This window comes from Megalops cyprinoides, chromosome 25 (assembly GCF_013368585.1).
Source record: "Megalops cyprinoides isolate fMegCyp1 chromosome 25, fMegCyp1.pri, whole genome shotgun sequence".
NCBI classification, from domain to species: Eukaryota; Metazoa; Chordata; class Actinopteri; order Elopiformes; family Megalopidae; genus Megalops; species Megalops cyprinoides.
In genome coordinates, this window is record NC_050607.1 from 802,071 (window position 1) to 814,570 (window position 12,500).

General features: G+C 44.3%; 1 protein-coding gene across 2 annotated transcripts in view; it reads right to left on the reverse strand.

The window, feature by feature from the left end:
- The window catches only part of rfx4 (regulatory factor X, 4), a 26,192-nt gene extending 13,762 nt beyond the window's left edge, over window positions 1–12,430 (reverse strand). For both annotated transcript variants that reach the window (XM_036520262.1, XM_036520261.1), the window contains exons 1-5: window positions 12,297–12,430; window positions 9,294–9,380; window positions 8,195–8,255; window positions 2,026–2,149; window positions 51–112 (exon numbers count right to left, since the gene is read on the reverse strand). In XM_036520262.1, the coding sequence (XP_036376155.1) occupies window positions 51–112; window positions 2,026–2,149; window positions 8,195–8,255; window positions 9,294–9,380; window positions 12,297–12,339 (377 nt within the window). In that variant the 5' untranslated portion in view covers window positions 12,340–12,430. The remainder of the gene's footprint in view (window positions 1–50; window positions 113–2,025; window positions 2,150–8,194; window positions 8,256–9,293; window positions 9,381–12,296) is intronic.
- Between the last annotated feature and the right edge of the window lie 70 nt (window positions 12,431–12,500).

Sequence of the window (12,500 nt, forward strand, 5' to 3'; positions counted from 1 at the left end):
TTCTCGATGTTGGTTCTGTAGAGGAGGCTGGGAGTGCCACGCCCACTTACTTTGATTGGCCCCTTGTCCCCAGTCTCCGAGTGGTCAGCTGTGGAAACTGCTGCCTTATTATCTGCGCAAACCAGAGAGACTCTCATTACACCCTGAACACCACATCGCCTTCTTAATCACCCATCTCATGGCAGGACTCTAATCCTCAGTGACATTTCCAGCCTGAGGTCTATTCCACACAGAGTACACAAGTGTTATTGGGTACAAGAGGCAATGTAAATGTCACTGTCATCTGTCTGTTTTAACATATGCAATTTACAAACAAATCCCCCTCGCAATTTGATCAGAGTGACGAACACTTCCAGACGACTCTCTGAACAGACTGAGGAATCCCAGCTGGCTGAGACACATTTCACTGGAACCCACATGTTCCTGTGGCCAGGTAACCCCCACCTGTCTGACAGGCACAGTGCGGAGGAGAGCAGGTTAAAGTTTGAAAATCCAAATGTTTGAAGTTTGTTTAGCACGTGTGGCTTAGCAGAGAGGAAAGAGGATTTTGTCCTGTGAAAAATCCCACGCTCCTCCCAGCCAAAGGGTGGGGGCGGGGCCACCCTAACGAGGGCCAAAAAGCTGCCGGGAGGGACACATTTTTCCACAGGTTTGAGGATATTATTTTTGCCCCTCGATTAAAAACTCAGACGAGCTTCTGTGCCTTTTCCCCGGGCGAGATTGGCCCGGTCTCGCTTCGGTTCCCGGCGCTAAAACTTCAGCAAACAGCGCAGCTCTCCATTGTGTGAGGGGAGAAAGGGGGGCTTGCTCCTAGGCTTCTGTCGGGCTGCTTGATAAATGAGCAGACAGGGAGGCAGCCCTGGCCCCCTTTGTCCCGAATCAATGAAGCTTTCCTAAAGGACGCCCCATGCGGCTCCAGCCACTGATCTAACATTCCGCAACATCTCACCCTTCCAGATTCTCTTTAATTACACATTAATCCAGGCCCCTCTCTTTTTCAATATCCTCCGACAGCAGCCCTCGGGGGGTGGGGGGCGGGGGGGGGGGGGGGGGTGAGGGGGTGGGGCGGGGGCTTCTCATGGCTGTGGGAACAGATGCAGAGGACTCTGGGGTTTGCACTCGTCCATCCAGAGGTTTTCACAGGAGCCATTCCAGCAGGTCATTCCTTGCCTTCCATTTATGGTAGAGGCCTGCACACCGTTTGCAGGTGGCATCCACTGACAAGCTGTGTAACCTTGTGCTAACCTGTGCTCACATCTAATGCCACCATCCACTGGAAAAACAACAGCGCTCGAGACAGTCCGTGTGTGGTGACATCACTGTGACTCAGTCATCAGTCACAAGGGCCCTGGCAACACACCCTCAGAGCTGTCCTCGAGCTGGGGTTTCACTCTGTGCTGCTCTAACTGGGGTTTCACTCTGTGCTGTTCTAACTGGGGTTTCACTCTGTGTGCTCTAACTGGGGTTTCACTCTGTGCGCTCTAACTGGGGTTTCACTCTGTGCTGCGCTAACTCGGATTTCACTCTGTACTGAAGGCACTTTTGGAAACTCAGCAATGTGCAGTTTCTGTCCGCTTCTGCCCAGCACCTGAAAATAAACTCTGCTGCATATGTCTTCTGCCGGCCCTGGTTCAGGCTGTGCAGGTTGGTGTTGCAGCCATGAGCACGGTACCGGCCCTGCACTGCTTCAGCCAAATCCAACCCTACAGATGAAAGCTCTGTCTAACATACGCTACACTAACTACAGTTAGTGCAAGTCCCCACAACAGCAATATATATCAAAGCTATTCTGTGGTTGAGTTTTGTGAATCTCCAGCAGAATTTATGGTTACGGGACTTTTGTTTTTGAATGTGTGATTTTCTGAAAGCAGATTCATTCCACAGAGGGGCTTGCGAGACGGTGGGACCCCAGAGTTCACAGGCTTTCCAGGCAGGTGAGAGACTCCAGACGCACCTGGACTGTTCGAGTCACCCTGATGAGAGCAAGGTGACTGAGCTCAGACACACCCGCAGGGCGGGGCCTACCTTGCCGAAGCTGGCGGCGTTGACGGGCTGCGTGTCGTGCTTCTCGCAGAAGTCCAGGTAGTGCATGTAGAGCGCACTCCTGGGGATGCACACGCCCTCCGCAATCTCGTAATTCTCCTCCAGCCTGCAGGCGAGATCAGACCATCAGCACAGGCCCCCTCACTCCCACACTGACCATACAGGTATCATCCCCCTCACTCCCACACTGACCCACACTGATCATACAGGTACACTGATCATACAGGTATCATCCCCCTCACTCCCACACTGACCCACACTGACCATACAGGTGTAATCCCCCTCACTCCCACACTGACCCACACTGATCATACAGCTACACTGATCATACAGGTATAATGCCCCTCACTCCCACACTGACCCACACTGACCATACAGGTGTAATCCCCCTCACTCCCACACTGACCCACACTGATCATACAGCTACCCTGATCATACAGGTATAATGCCCCTCACTCCCACACTGACCCACACTGATCATACAGCTACACTGATCATACAGGTATAATCCCCCTCACTCCCACACTGACCCACACTGATCATACAGGTACACTGATCATACAGGTATAATCCCCCTCACTCCCACACTGACCCACACTGATCATACAGGTACACTGATCATACAGGTATAATGCCCCTCACTCCCACACTGACCCACACTGACCATACAGGTGTAATCCCCCTCACTCCCACACTGACCCACACTGATCATACAGCTACCCTGATCATACAGGTATAATGCCCCTCACTCCCACACTGACCCACACTGATCATACAGCTACACTGATCATACAGGTATAATCCCCCTCACTCCCACACTGACCCACACTGATCATACAGGTACACTGATCATACAGGTATAATGCCCCTCACTCCCACACTGACCCACACTGATCATACAGGTGTAATCCCCCTCACTCCCACACTGACCCACACTGATCATACAGCTACACTGATCATACAGGTATAATGCCCCTCACTCCCACACTGACCCACACTGACCATACAGGTGTAATCCCCCTCACTCCCACACTGACCCACACTGATCATACAGCTACCCTGATCATACAGGTATAATGCCCCTCACTCCCACACTGACCCACACTGATCATACAGCTACACTGATCATACAGGTATAATCCCCCTCACTCCCACACTGACCCACACTGATCATACAGGTACACTGATCATACAGGTATAATCCCCCTCACTCCCACACTGACCCACACTGATCATACAGGTACACTGATCATACAGGTATAATGCCCCTCACTCCCACACTGACCCACACTGACCATACAGGTGTAATCCCCCTCACTCCCACACTGACCCACACTGATCATACAGCTACCCTGATCATACAGGTATAATGCCCCTCACTCCCACACTGACCCACACTGATCATACAGCTACACTGATCATACAGGTATAATCCCCCTCACTCCCACACTGACCCACACTGATCATACAGGTACACTGATCATACAGGTATAATGCCCCTCACTCCCACACTGACCCACACTGATCATACAGGTACACTGATCATACAGGTATAATGCCCCTCACTCCCACACTGACCCACACTGATCATACAGGTACACTGATCATACAGGTACACTGATCATACAGGTACTCCCTCTTCCCCTAATGTTGGTGGACCCCAGGTTACTATAAGCTCCTCGCATAAAATGGTCAAGTTTAGATTTGTTAGACTTCTTGTACAATTATAGAGCACTGCACTACACTACGGTACAGTTCACGTTATCTTGAGGTTTACCATGAATCAATTTCTAGAGATTAATTGTGGTCTCAAATTGTGAAAAAGCACAAAAAGTCAAGTCTCAATCTAAAATGTCACATGAAACAGAGTGTTTTGATGTGACACATTGCTGGCTGAGGCGCTGGTTAAGAGGTCAGCCCTGTTAGTGCAGAGTGACCCTCTTCATCAGCATGAGGCCTGCAGTGACTGGCAGAGCCCTCAGGCTATCCACAGCCCCCCCCCCCCCCTCCCCCCGCCCACAAACACACCACTGCCACTGAAACCGGCCTTCTCCCTCACAGCCAAACCTCATTTAAACTACCCTGCACACCACTTAGCAGCCTGTTACAAAGTCACATCTTTCAGATATATTATGTTCTTCACTGTATAGTGGTGTTCTTCGTCAATACAGCCCAGGCTGTAAAGGCTATCATAAGACTGATAAAACTCAACTCCACGAACTGATAATTATATGGTAATGTACAGTTAGGTACAATAAAAACTACACAGTACGTAGTACGGGAAGGCAAATGAAAATCATTCACTCTACACTGCTGTTCCCTGCCTATTCCCTGATCCTCATATATCAAACACTGCAATTTAAATAGAAATAAAAGTCCCTTTTAAATTCAAATATAAACAGCACTAAGTTGAAATTTTAAGTTTAAAACAGTGTCAACAACATTTCTGGACTTTTTATTTATGTGACAGATGAAATCCAACAGATTCGTATGAACTCTAATTATTATCCGATCAAACACAAATGGTGTTGGTAATTATTCTTTGATCTGGTTGCTCTGATCAATCTGACTAAAACTCCAAAATTCAAAGAAGGCTAGAGGAAAAAGTACATTTTACTGCAGAAACATTTTGGAAATTACATTTTCATCCAAAAAAATTATGAAGAGAAAACACAGTGTTTAACAAATTTTAGTCAAAGGCTGTATTTACGTTATTGGCCATATTTACATTCTTGTCTTTATGCAGCTGAGGCAATTATGAGTTAGGTATCTTGCCCAAGGGCATAACAGCAGTGTCCCAGCAGGGAAGTGTTCCAGCAACCTTTCGGTTACAAGCCCTGCTCTTTACCACTATGCTACACTGCTTTAGGCTTTTTACTGTCAACAATCAGTATTAGTTTAGCAACATTTTGTACGTGAGTCAAATACAAGGAGCAAAAAATGCTTAACACAGAATAGATGAAAAACTTAACTCACGACTACAAAACTCTAATCAAAACTTCAAAACAAAGACAATCTTTGAGGGAAGGAAAAAGTTTTGGAGCACTAAAACTGTCACCAACGTACAGTCTATAGGATGGGAAAGATCTGCTTTAAAATGACTGGAAACATGACTGGATATTAAAAAACTGGCTGAGATTTTGACACAAACCCTCCCTCCTTTCCAACATGAAGCCAGACCCAGGCGCACATGACAACTGCACTGTACAAAATGATGGGCCACCTTGAGGACACTGCAGGTGTTGCAGGTATTCTCTAAAATGAACGAGATTCCTTTTGCATTAGGGGGAGGAAATGAGCTTTTTATGCTGAAACACAATCAACAGCATGTCTCTGCTCTGTTCAAACAGCAGGAATGTTTCCACATAAACTCTGTGGAAGGATTGTGTGGTTAATAAAGAAACTACCACTGTAAAGAAAAATCTAACTACCAAACCAATCAGAAGACAACTTGCAACTGAAAGCTTTTGCAGCTGAATATGATGAAAATAGTAATATCTTGAAAGATCCACAATATGACTACAATTTATTTAACATGGCTATAGCATCAAAAAAGATGAAGAGAATAGTTCACAGGTAAGGCCCTTCAAAATAATTTACGATGCCATTCTACAGTTTCATATACAAATAGCACCTATCACAGAGATTGGTTGCTTTCGTCAGCAATGCATGCTGGGATACACATAGATTCTGCACTTACTGGCAGCAGCAACCTTTTCCATTGTCTGAACTTGCGCTGCGAACAGAATGTTCCGGACCTCTCACTACGATACGCATCAGAAATCTGCCGGTTCTGATTTTCATACCATGTTAACTGTGTTTCAAAACTACAGGCAGTCTTTGTGACACCCAAGTCAATGATTTTGGCATCTCGTTTTTGTATTGTGAGTAGTATGGTTTGCTGAGGTGCTGGGACCCGAAGTTACAGCTACAGATACAGTTTGGAAATGAAATCTCCCTGATGTTAATGGAAGGACAGCAGCTGGTAGAAACAGCTGTGTTCAGTGTCAGTGTGTACAAACTCAGCTCCCTGTGGAAATGAGTGTGACTATCCCACCCCTGTGCCCTCTGTCCCACCCCCCTCACCCCTTCCCTCTATCCTCACCCTCTCCCCCACCCCCCTCACCCCTTTCCTCTAACCTCACCCTCTCCCCCACCCCCCTCACCCCTTTCCTCTATCCTCACCCCTTTCCTCTAACCTCACCCTCTCCCCCACCCCCCTCACCCCTTTCCTCTAACCTCACCCTCTCCCCCACCCCCCTCACCCCTTTCCTCTATCCTCACCCTCTCTCCCACCCCCCTCACCCTCTCCCCCACCCCCCTCACCCCTTTCCTCTAACCTCACCCTCTCCCCCACCCCCCTCACCCCTTTCCTCTATCCTCACCCCTTCCCTCTAACCTCACCCTCTCCCCCACCCCCTCACCCCTTCCCTCTATCCTCACCCTCTCTCCCACCCCCCTCACCCTCTCCCCCACCCCCCTCACCCCCAGCACTCCAGCCTCCAAACGCTTCATTTCAGCAGTAAGCTTCCTCACCCACTAAAAGGGTGATCGAACAGGAATTACACTCTAAGCTTCAGTGCAACAGTAAGGCCCCTAATCAGAGAGCCTACCCACTACTCCACACTGCATACCCCTGACCTCTGGTCAGTTCTTCCTGACCTAAACTTCAGCAGAATGACTACCTGTTTGCTCATTCCTTGTCCCCTGCAACACACACTCAGTATATCCATACCCCCCTCAGCTGAAATTCATCCACAGTTGCAGAAATTTAGAGCTAAAAGCCACAGCACTGCTGGTTGTGGCTCAGTCCTCACACACTGACCTATCATAGCCAAGCCTGCATTTACAGAAGCCCACAGCTCAGTGTGGCTGGGATTCTGCTGTATTTAACCCGGAGTCTGCCTCCAGCGTGTTTTTCAGCGGGGTAAAACTGGAGTGGGAGTGAGTGGCTCAGGTGTTTTCATTTGCAAATGCCTCCCATAAACACACTGCATAGGAAATGGATTGGATAAGTGCCACTTCCACAGCTCCCGAGAGGCACTGCAGAGAAGCAGGTGAGAGTACACAGCTCTCCTTAACTAACTGCGTCCGCACAGCCTGAGAGGCCAGGTTAAGCTGCTACCTCTCTGCTGCTTACTGAGACAGACAGGCAAAGCCTAATGGACTTTTCAGTGCTGTTCAGGGGCGCTGTGGATCCACACAGTTCACAACTAAGTCATCATTCAAAGTTCTGTTGATGCTAGCTAGTTATGTAACATTAAAAACTTGAGTGAAACAAATAGCAAACCGATTTTCAGTTGCCAAACTACACCCGAATGATCATTATATACAGTGAAATTCCTTTTTTCTAGAAATGACTAAAACTGAGGCAAGTCAGTGGTAGTCAAGAAATTCAGACTCCTTATCAGGAGTGTATGCACAGTGATGTAACCCAGCAACAGTATATTCTCCCTGTCATCTGCAGTTTTGTCTGGTTTCTCTCTAACTTCCACACTTACATCTGGAAACATTCGGACACAAAACTTTGCCTCTGCGTATCAGCTATGCTGCCTGTTCAATACAGTTGCATCACTACTCTGGAAGCACAGTGAAAGCCAGCTGACCTGTGACCCTGCAGGACTGGTGTGCCTGATGATTGGCCATTCTCAGCAGTCATGAGCCGATGCAGCACATGCTAAAGATACACTTAAAGCTGACCAGGCAGGATAGACACATTAAATCCTCTGCCACTGCTAACACCCAAACATCCTTAAAGAAACGTGAAAATAGATTCTTCTTTCAAAAATTTCTTTCACCAGTCAGAACGTACCAGAAAGCGGCAAAACTTCAAAAGGTCTCAGATGCGACCTATGTAAAGATGTTTAAAAACACCCACTCTAAGTATACAAATATATACTTATGTACTGGATATACCAAATACAAATATACAAAACTATATATATATATATATATTTTTTTTTTTTTTCTTGAGAAAATAAACCAGGACATCAACATTGTCAGACAAACAACAATTATTAATGTTGTTTCTTCTTTTACATTTTAACCTGCAAAAGTAGTCAATTTTTTAAATGTACACCTATGAAAATATGAAATTTCAAAAGTATAATTAAAGATGACTTTTATCAAAGGAATAAGACTGAGGACTTACCACTGTAACGTAGCAGGAGTTGAATGTGGTTTAGAGGCTCTGTTATTCTCCTTTTCCTCATCTGTTTAAAGACAGTTCATTTAATCAGCGCATTTCCATGAAAACGATAAAAAGAAATTAGTGAAGTATATTTCATCCACAAACCCTGCATGATTGCGCCTGCACTAATTTTTGCATTCTTGTTTACCTTATAGGCATCAGGCATTAGGCATTGACGGTGAATACGTGAATTTTAAGCGCTTAAGCGCCTTGATATTAATTTTACACGATTTGTTCACTTTGGATAACTAATCAAAAATTAATTGTCATGTGCGTTAAATAATTCTCTCAGCTGTATACTGTTAAACACATCTGTTGCGCTCAAAGCAAACGTGTGAATATGAAAGAACTTTTTTAGGTCCTTCTGTTCTGTGAAACTGCATGAAAGTAGCTTTGTGAAACGCCGTGATTTAATTTAACATTTTATGTTCTTTGTAACAAGCTGAAATTACTGAAGAATAACTCAAACAGCGCAGCCGCTACATTCAAGTGGGAGTACTCTGTAAAACTGTGACCTGAAGTAAATCATCAAGCCCAATTAAATACTTAACCAATAAACACAAATTTCCCAAGCACTATACCACATGGACAGACTTCCGAAAACGAAATGTGTCTTGGACACTTCCTTGCATTTTTAGAAATAATGCTATTACACCTGGAATTCATACTTTTTTAGACAAATCTTTATAAACCAAATTGTGTGTAATTAAGACGTCAGTTATCAGTAACATGAAACAAACTGCATGCGCGAGTCTCAGAAGTCCCCACACGGACGGCCTGTATGATCCCAAATTAATTTGTCTGTTTCAAAAATGTCTCTCGCATAGGTTAGGTAAAGATATCATTTCGCCAGGAGATTTAGTACTCAATTTACATCCCAGGGCATAATGATTACCGTGCGTTTCATAAAACTCAAAAACATAAACTTACATATAAACATGTAAACACCACACCAATACTTTATAAGAACACTATAAGAACACTAAATTTACCTTAACATTATATATAAACACTTCATTTTTCTTAACATATAAGCACACAAAGAGAGCACTGGCCTTACTTTCATCGTTGGACATATTTCCCAGAGAAGTATGACTTGAATAGCGCTTGGTCTCGCTTTCGCTGAGGCATCGTTCAATCCAACTTTCTGAAGAAAAAAAAATTAAAATTACACATCAACGGGTAATTCGCTGACCTGGGATTAAGTTTTCAAATAAACCGACATTCTGTGTCTGGATGGACGTCACACCGGGTGACATTATTTAAGTGACACTAGCTACCCATATAATATGTTGCCTGACATTATGTATAAATCCCATTTAATAAATAAATATATGTGTAGGCCTATATTTAAAATCAGCGGGTTTGACGCATTTTGATTTGGACATAGGCGGCGATGAAATCCAAAAAGCGTTTCAAATTTATGTTGAGGAACCCTAGTATTTTGAAAGAGGGAAAGTTAACGTTACGTTAATTAACTAGCCTATGCCAAATGTATCAATCACATTTTCGTTATTTTAACTTCGATCGATAGGTTAGATATATATCTACTCTCAAACTGTCTTACTAAAACACAACATTTTAATTCATTTCAACGATCGCCAAATTTATGTATAAAAAGTTAGGCTGTGTCGATGGAATTTATAATTATTATAAATTACATAATTATAATATTACATATTACATATAATTATTTATAATTACACAGTGTATTACTGAAAATAATTAACAATTTTGCAAATAATTAGTATTTATAATTATTGTTTCCTTTGGTTAAAATTTAAACAGACATAGGCCTAATAATAATTACAATTATTCCTAAAGCCGAAAGTAAGCAAAAGTCTTCCTAAAAACTCTCTATTTTTCCCTCACCCTGAAATGCGACGGGGTAATTCGACAACAATTGATTGTGTGAGCTTTTGAGCGGCCGGGTTTCTATTTGAAATGTTTTCACCAAAAACTGCAGGAATCCTCTATTGTTCTGAGAGGGACTTACAAGCGCACACATGCTCCATTGAGCCTGTGCGCATTGCGCGACCTGCTAGAAGACACTACGTTCTTTTGTTCCATTCTAATTTCTATTACGAAACGGCCCGACTGGTGTCCTTTCTGGGGGCAGAAACACTAACTCATAATATTTTGCTTGTTCTTGCGAATCTTGTTTCCCGGACGGGCCATGGCAACCATCACTATGGCAGCCGTTGCCAGGAATGGATGTTGGCATGGCAACAGGTCCCGTTACATCAGAAAGGGGGAAAGTTCCGCGGAGAAGTTTTGGGGCGTTTTATTTTCATCGTATAAGCCAACAGTTAACATGAAATCGTTTCAACTTCTTGTCATTTCCTCACAGAGATGCTATGGGGAAACCTTTAAGTTTAAAGCGGTAATGCGCTTTAGCCTACAAAGCATTGATTTGTAGGCTAAATAAGTGAACGCACCGAACGGTCTAACCATGACTCATTCATCTGTGTAAGACTGTCATTCTATTCATATATTTCCATAAGACTGCAATTACTGTCACACTAATACGTTTGACAAACCTGTAATTGTTCTGAGATGTTTGTTTCAAGAGGGTGATTTACGTGTTCTTGCACAATAATGTTGTATTATTATATAACATTATTACCGGACAATTACTCTAATCTCCTCTGTATCATAAACACTTCATGCCCATTTTGCATTATTCACCCACAGTTCTTGACTGAAGTTTTTTTTTTGTTTTATGCTTATCATTCGTAGCGTTAATGACAATATCTATTATCATCACATTATTTGAAGAATGTTTAAACGAAAACAGATGATAATGAAATTTTACGGACAGTTTTGTTAAAAATCGTCATCGTTTATGTAATCTACACACACAGTTCTTCAGTGTGTCTGCTTACTGTGTCATGGCAAGCTGTATACAGAGGCTATAGATATTCAATCAAAACCGTCTGAAGCCGCATTTGACCACCGATTGTCCAATACTCTTAGATCAAAGTACTTCCTATGAACTTTTGCCTCTGCTGTTTCTCGAATAATGCCGTTTCCAGGTAATCCCGGACCAGCAGCCTACTTTCGCTTTTGCTCAAATCAATGGCAGCGCAGTTAAAGTAGTTCTGAATAATTGGATTAAATTCAATTTAAAAGTGAAACGAATGTGGGTTCGGTTATTGCTGCGCCCTTGTGCTGACAACAGAAATAATCTATTTAAATTTATATCTGATAATAATATGTGACATAAGATTGAACAGAGCACTTAATCTAAATAATATAAAAATAAAACAGTGGAAACATTAAAACAGTTTTTTCTACATAAATATATTTATGTGCTTCAGGAGTAAATTAAGAGCATAGCTTTAAACGCGTCTGTGTTGCGGTTGAACACATTTTGAATCTCGGCATCGGAGCCAAGCACAACCATCGCACTCAGTAGTAAACAAACTGCTGGATTATTAACACCGTTTCGCAGACGGCCTTCGCCTTTTTTCTGTTTGCGTGACATTGAAACCGAAAATACTTTAACTAAGCGAGACAGAATATTTGAAAGCGACAATTCCGGCGCCTCCCTGAGACGCCCGTGTAACTTTTGAGACGGTTTTTACTCCACTTTTAAAACTAAGGCTTCACGCCTGCACCGCCGCAGGCGCTTACTGCCGATTTACGGACAGGTGCACAAACAAGCGCGGCAATCCGTTTCCCGCAGCCTTTCGCAGCAAAATCACAACAGAACCACGCATCCACGCACACTGACGCGCATAGTATTTAAAACAGTATTTTAAAGCGGTTAAAATAGTTGGCAAGACCTGATATTTGGTTATTGCCGTTTAAAACGCAACCGCCACTCGACTATTAACAGAAGAGAAAGGTTTTTTTTTGTTTTCAACTGGTGGTTTTACACGTCTGCACAGTGCCTAACACATCAAGACGCATCAGGAACTCAACTTAACAAACATGTCCCAGCATCAGCCTGCAGTACCTCACCAGAATGACTAAATAAAGGACAGCCACCCGCGGCCCCGGGGCCCAGCTGCAGTCTCCCAGGACCGGCTCCCAAACGCGCCCCAATCGCCCAACCAACCTGTGGAATCCATGTCGGGCTCCTCCAGCAGGCCGCAATGCATCCTCCTCCCGTGAGCAGTGCCCTGGCTCCCCGCAGAATCACTCAGTACCCCCGCAGCCTGCGCCCGTCTGACTGCCCTGCACCGCAGATGCACAGCCTCTGAGGGGAGACTCCACAAATCCGGCAGGGGTTCGGGGGGGGAGGTGGGGTTGGGGGGGGAGA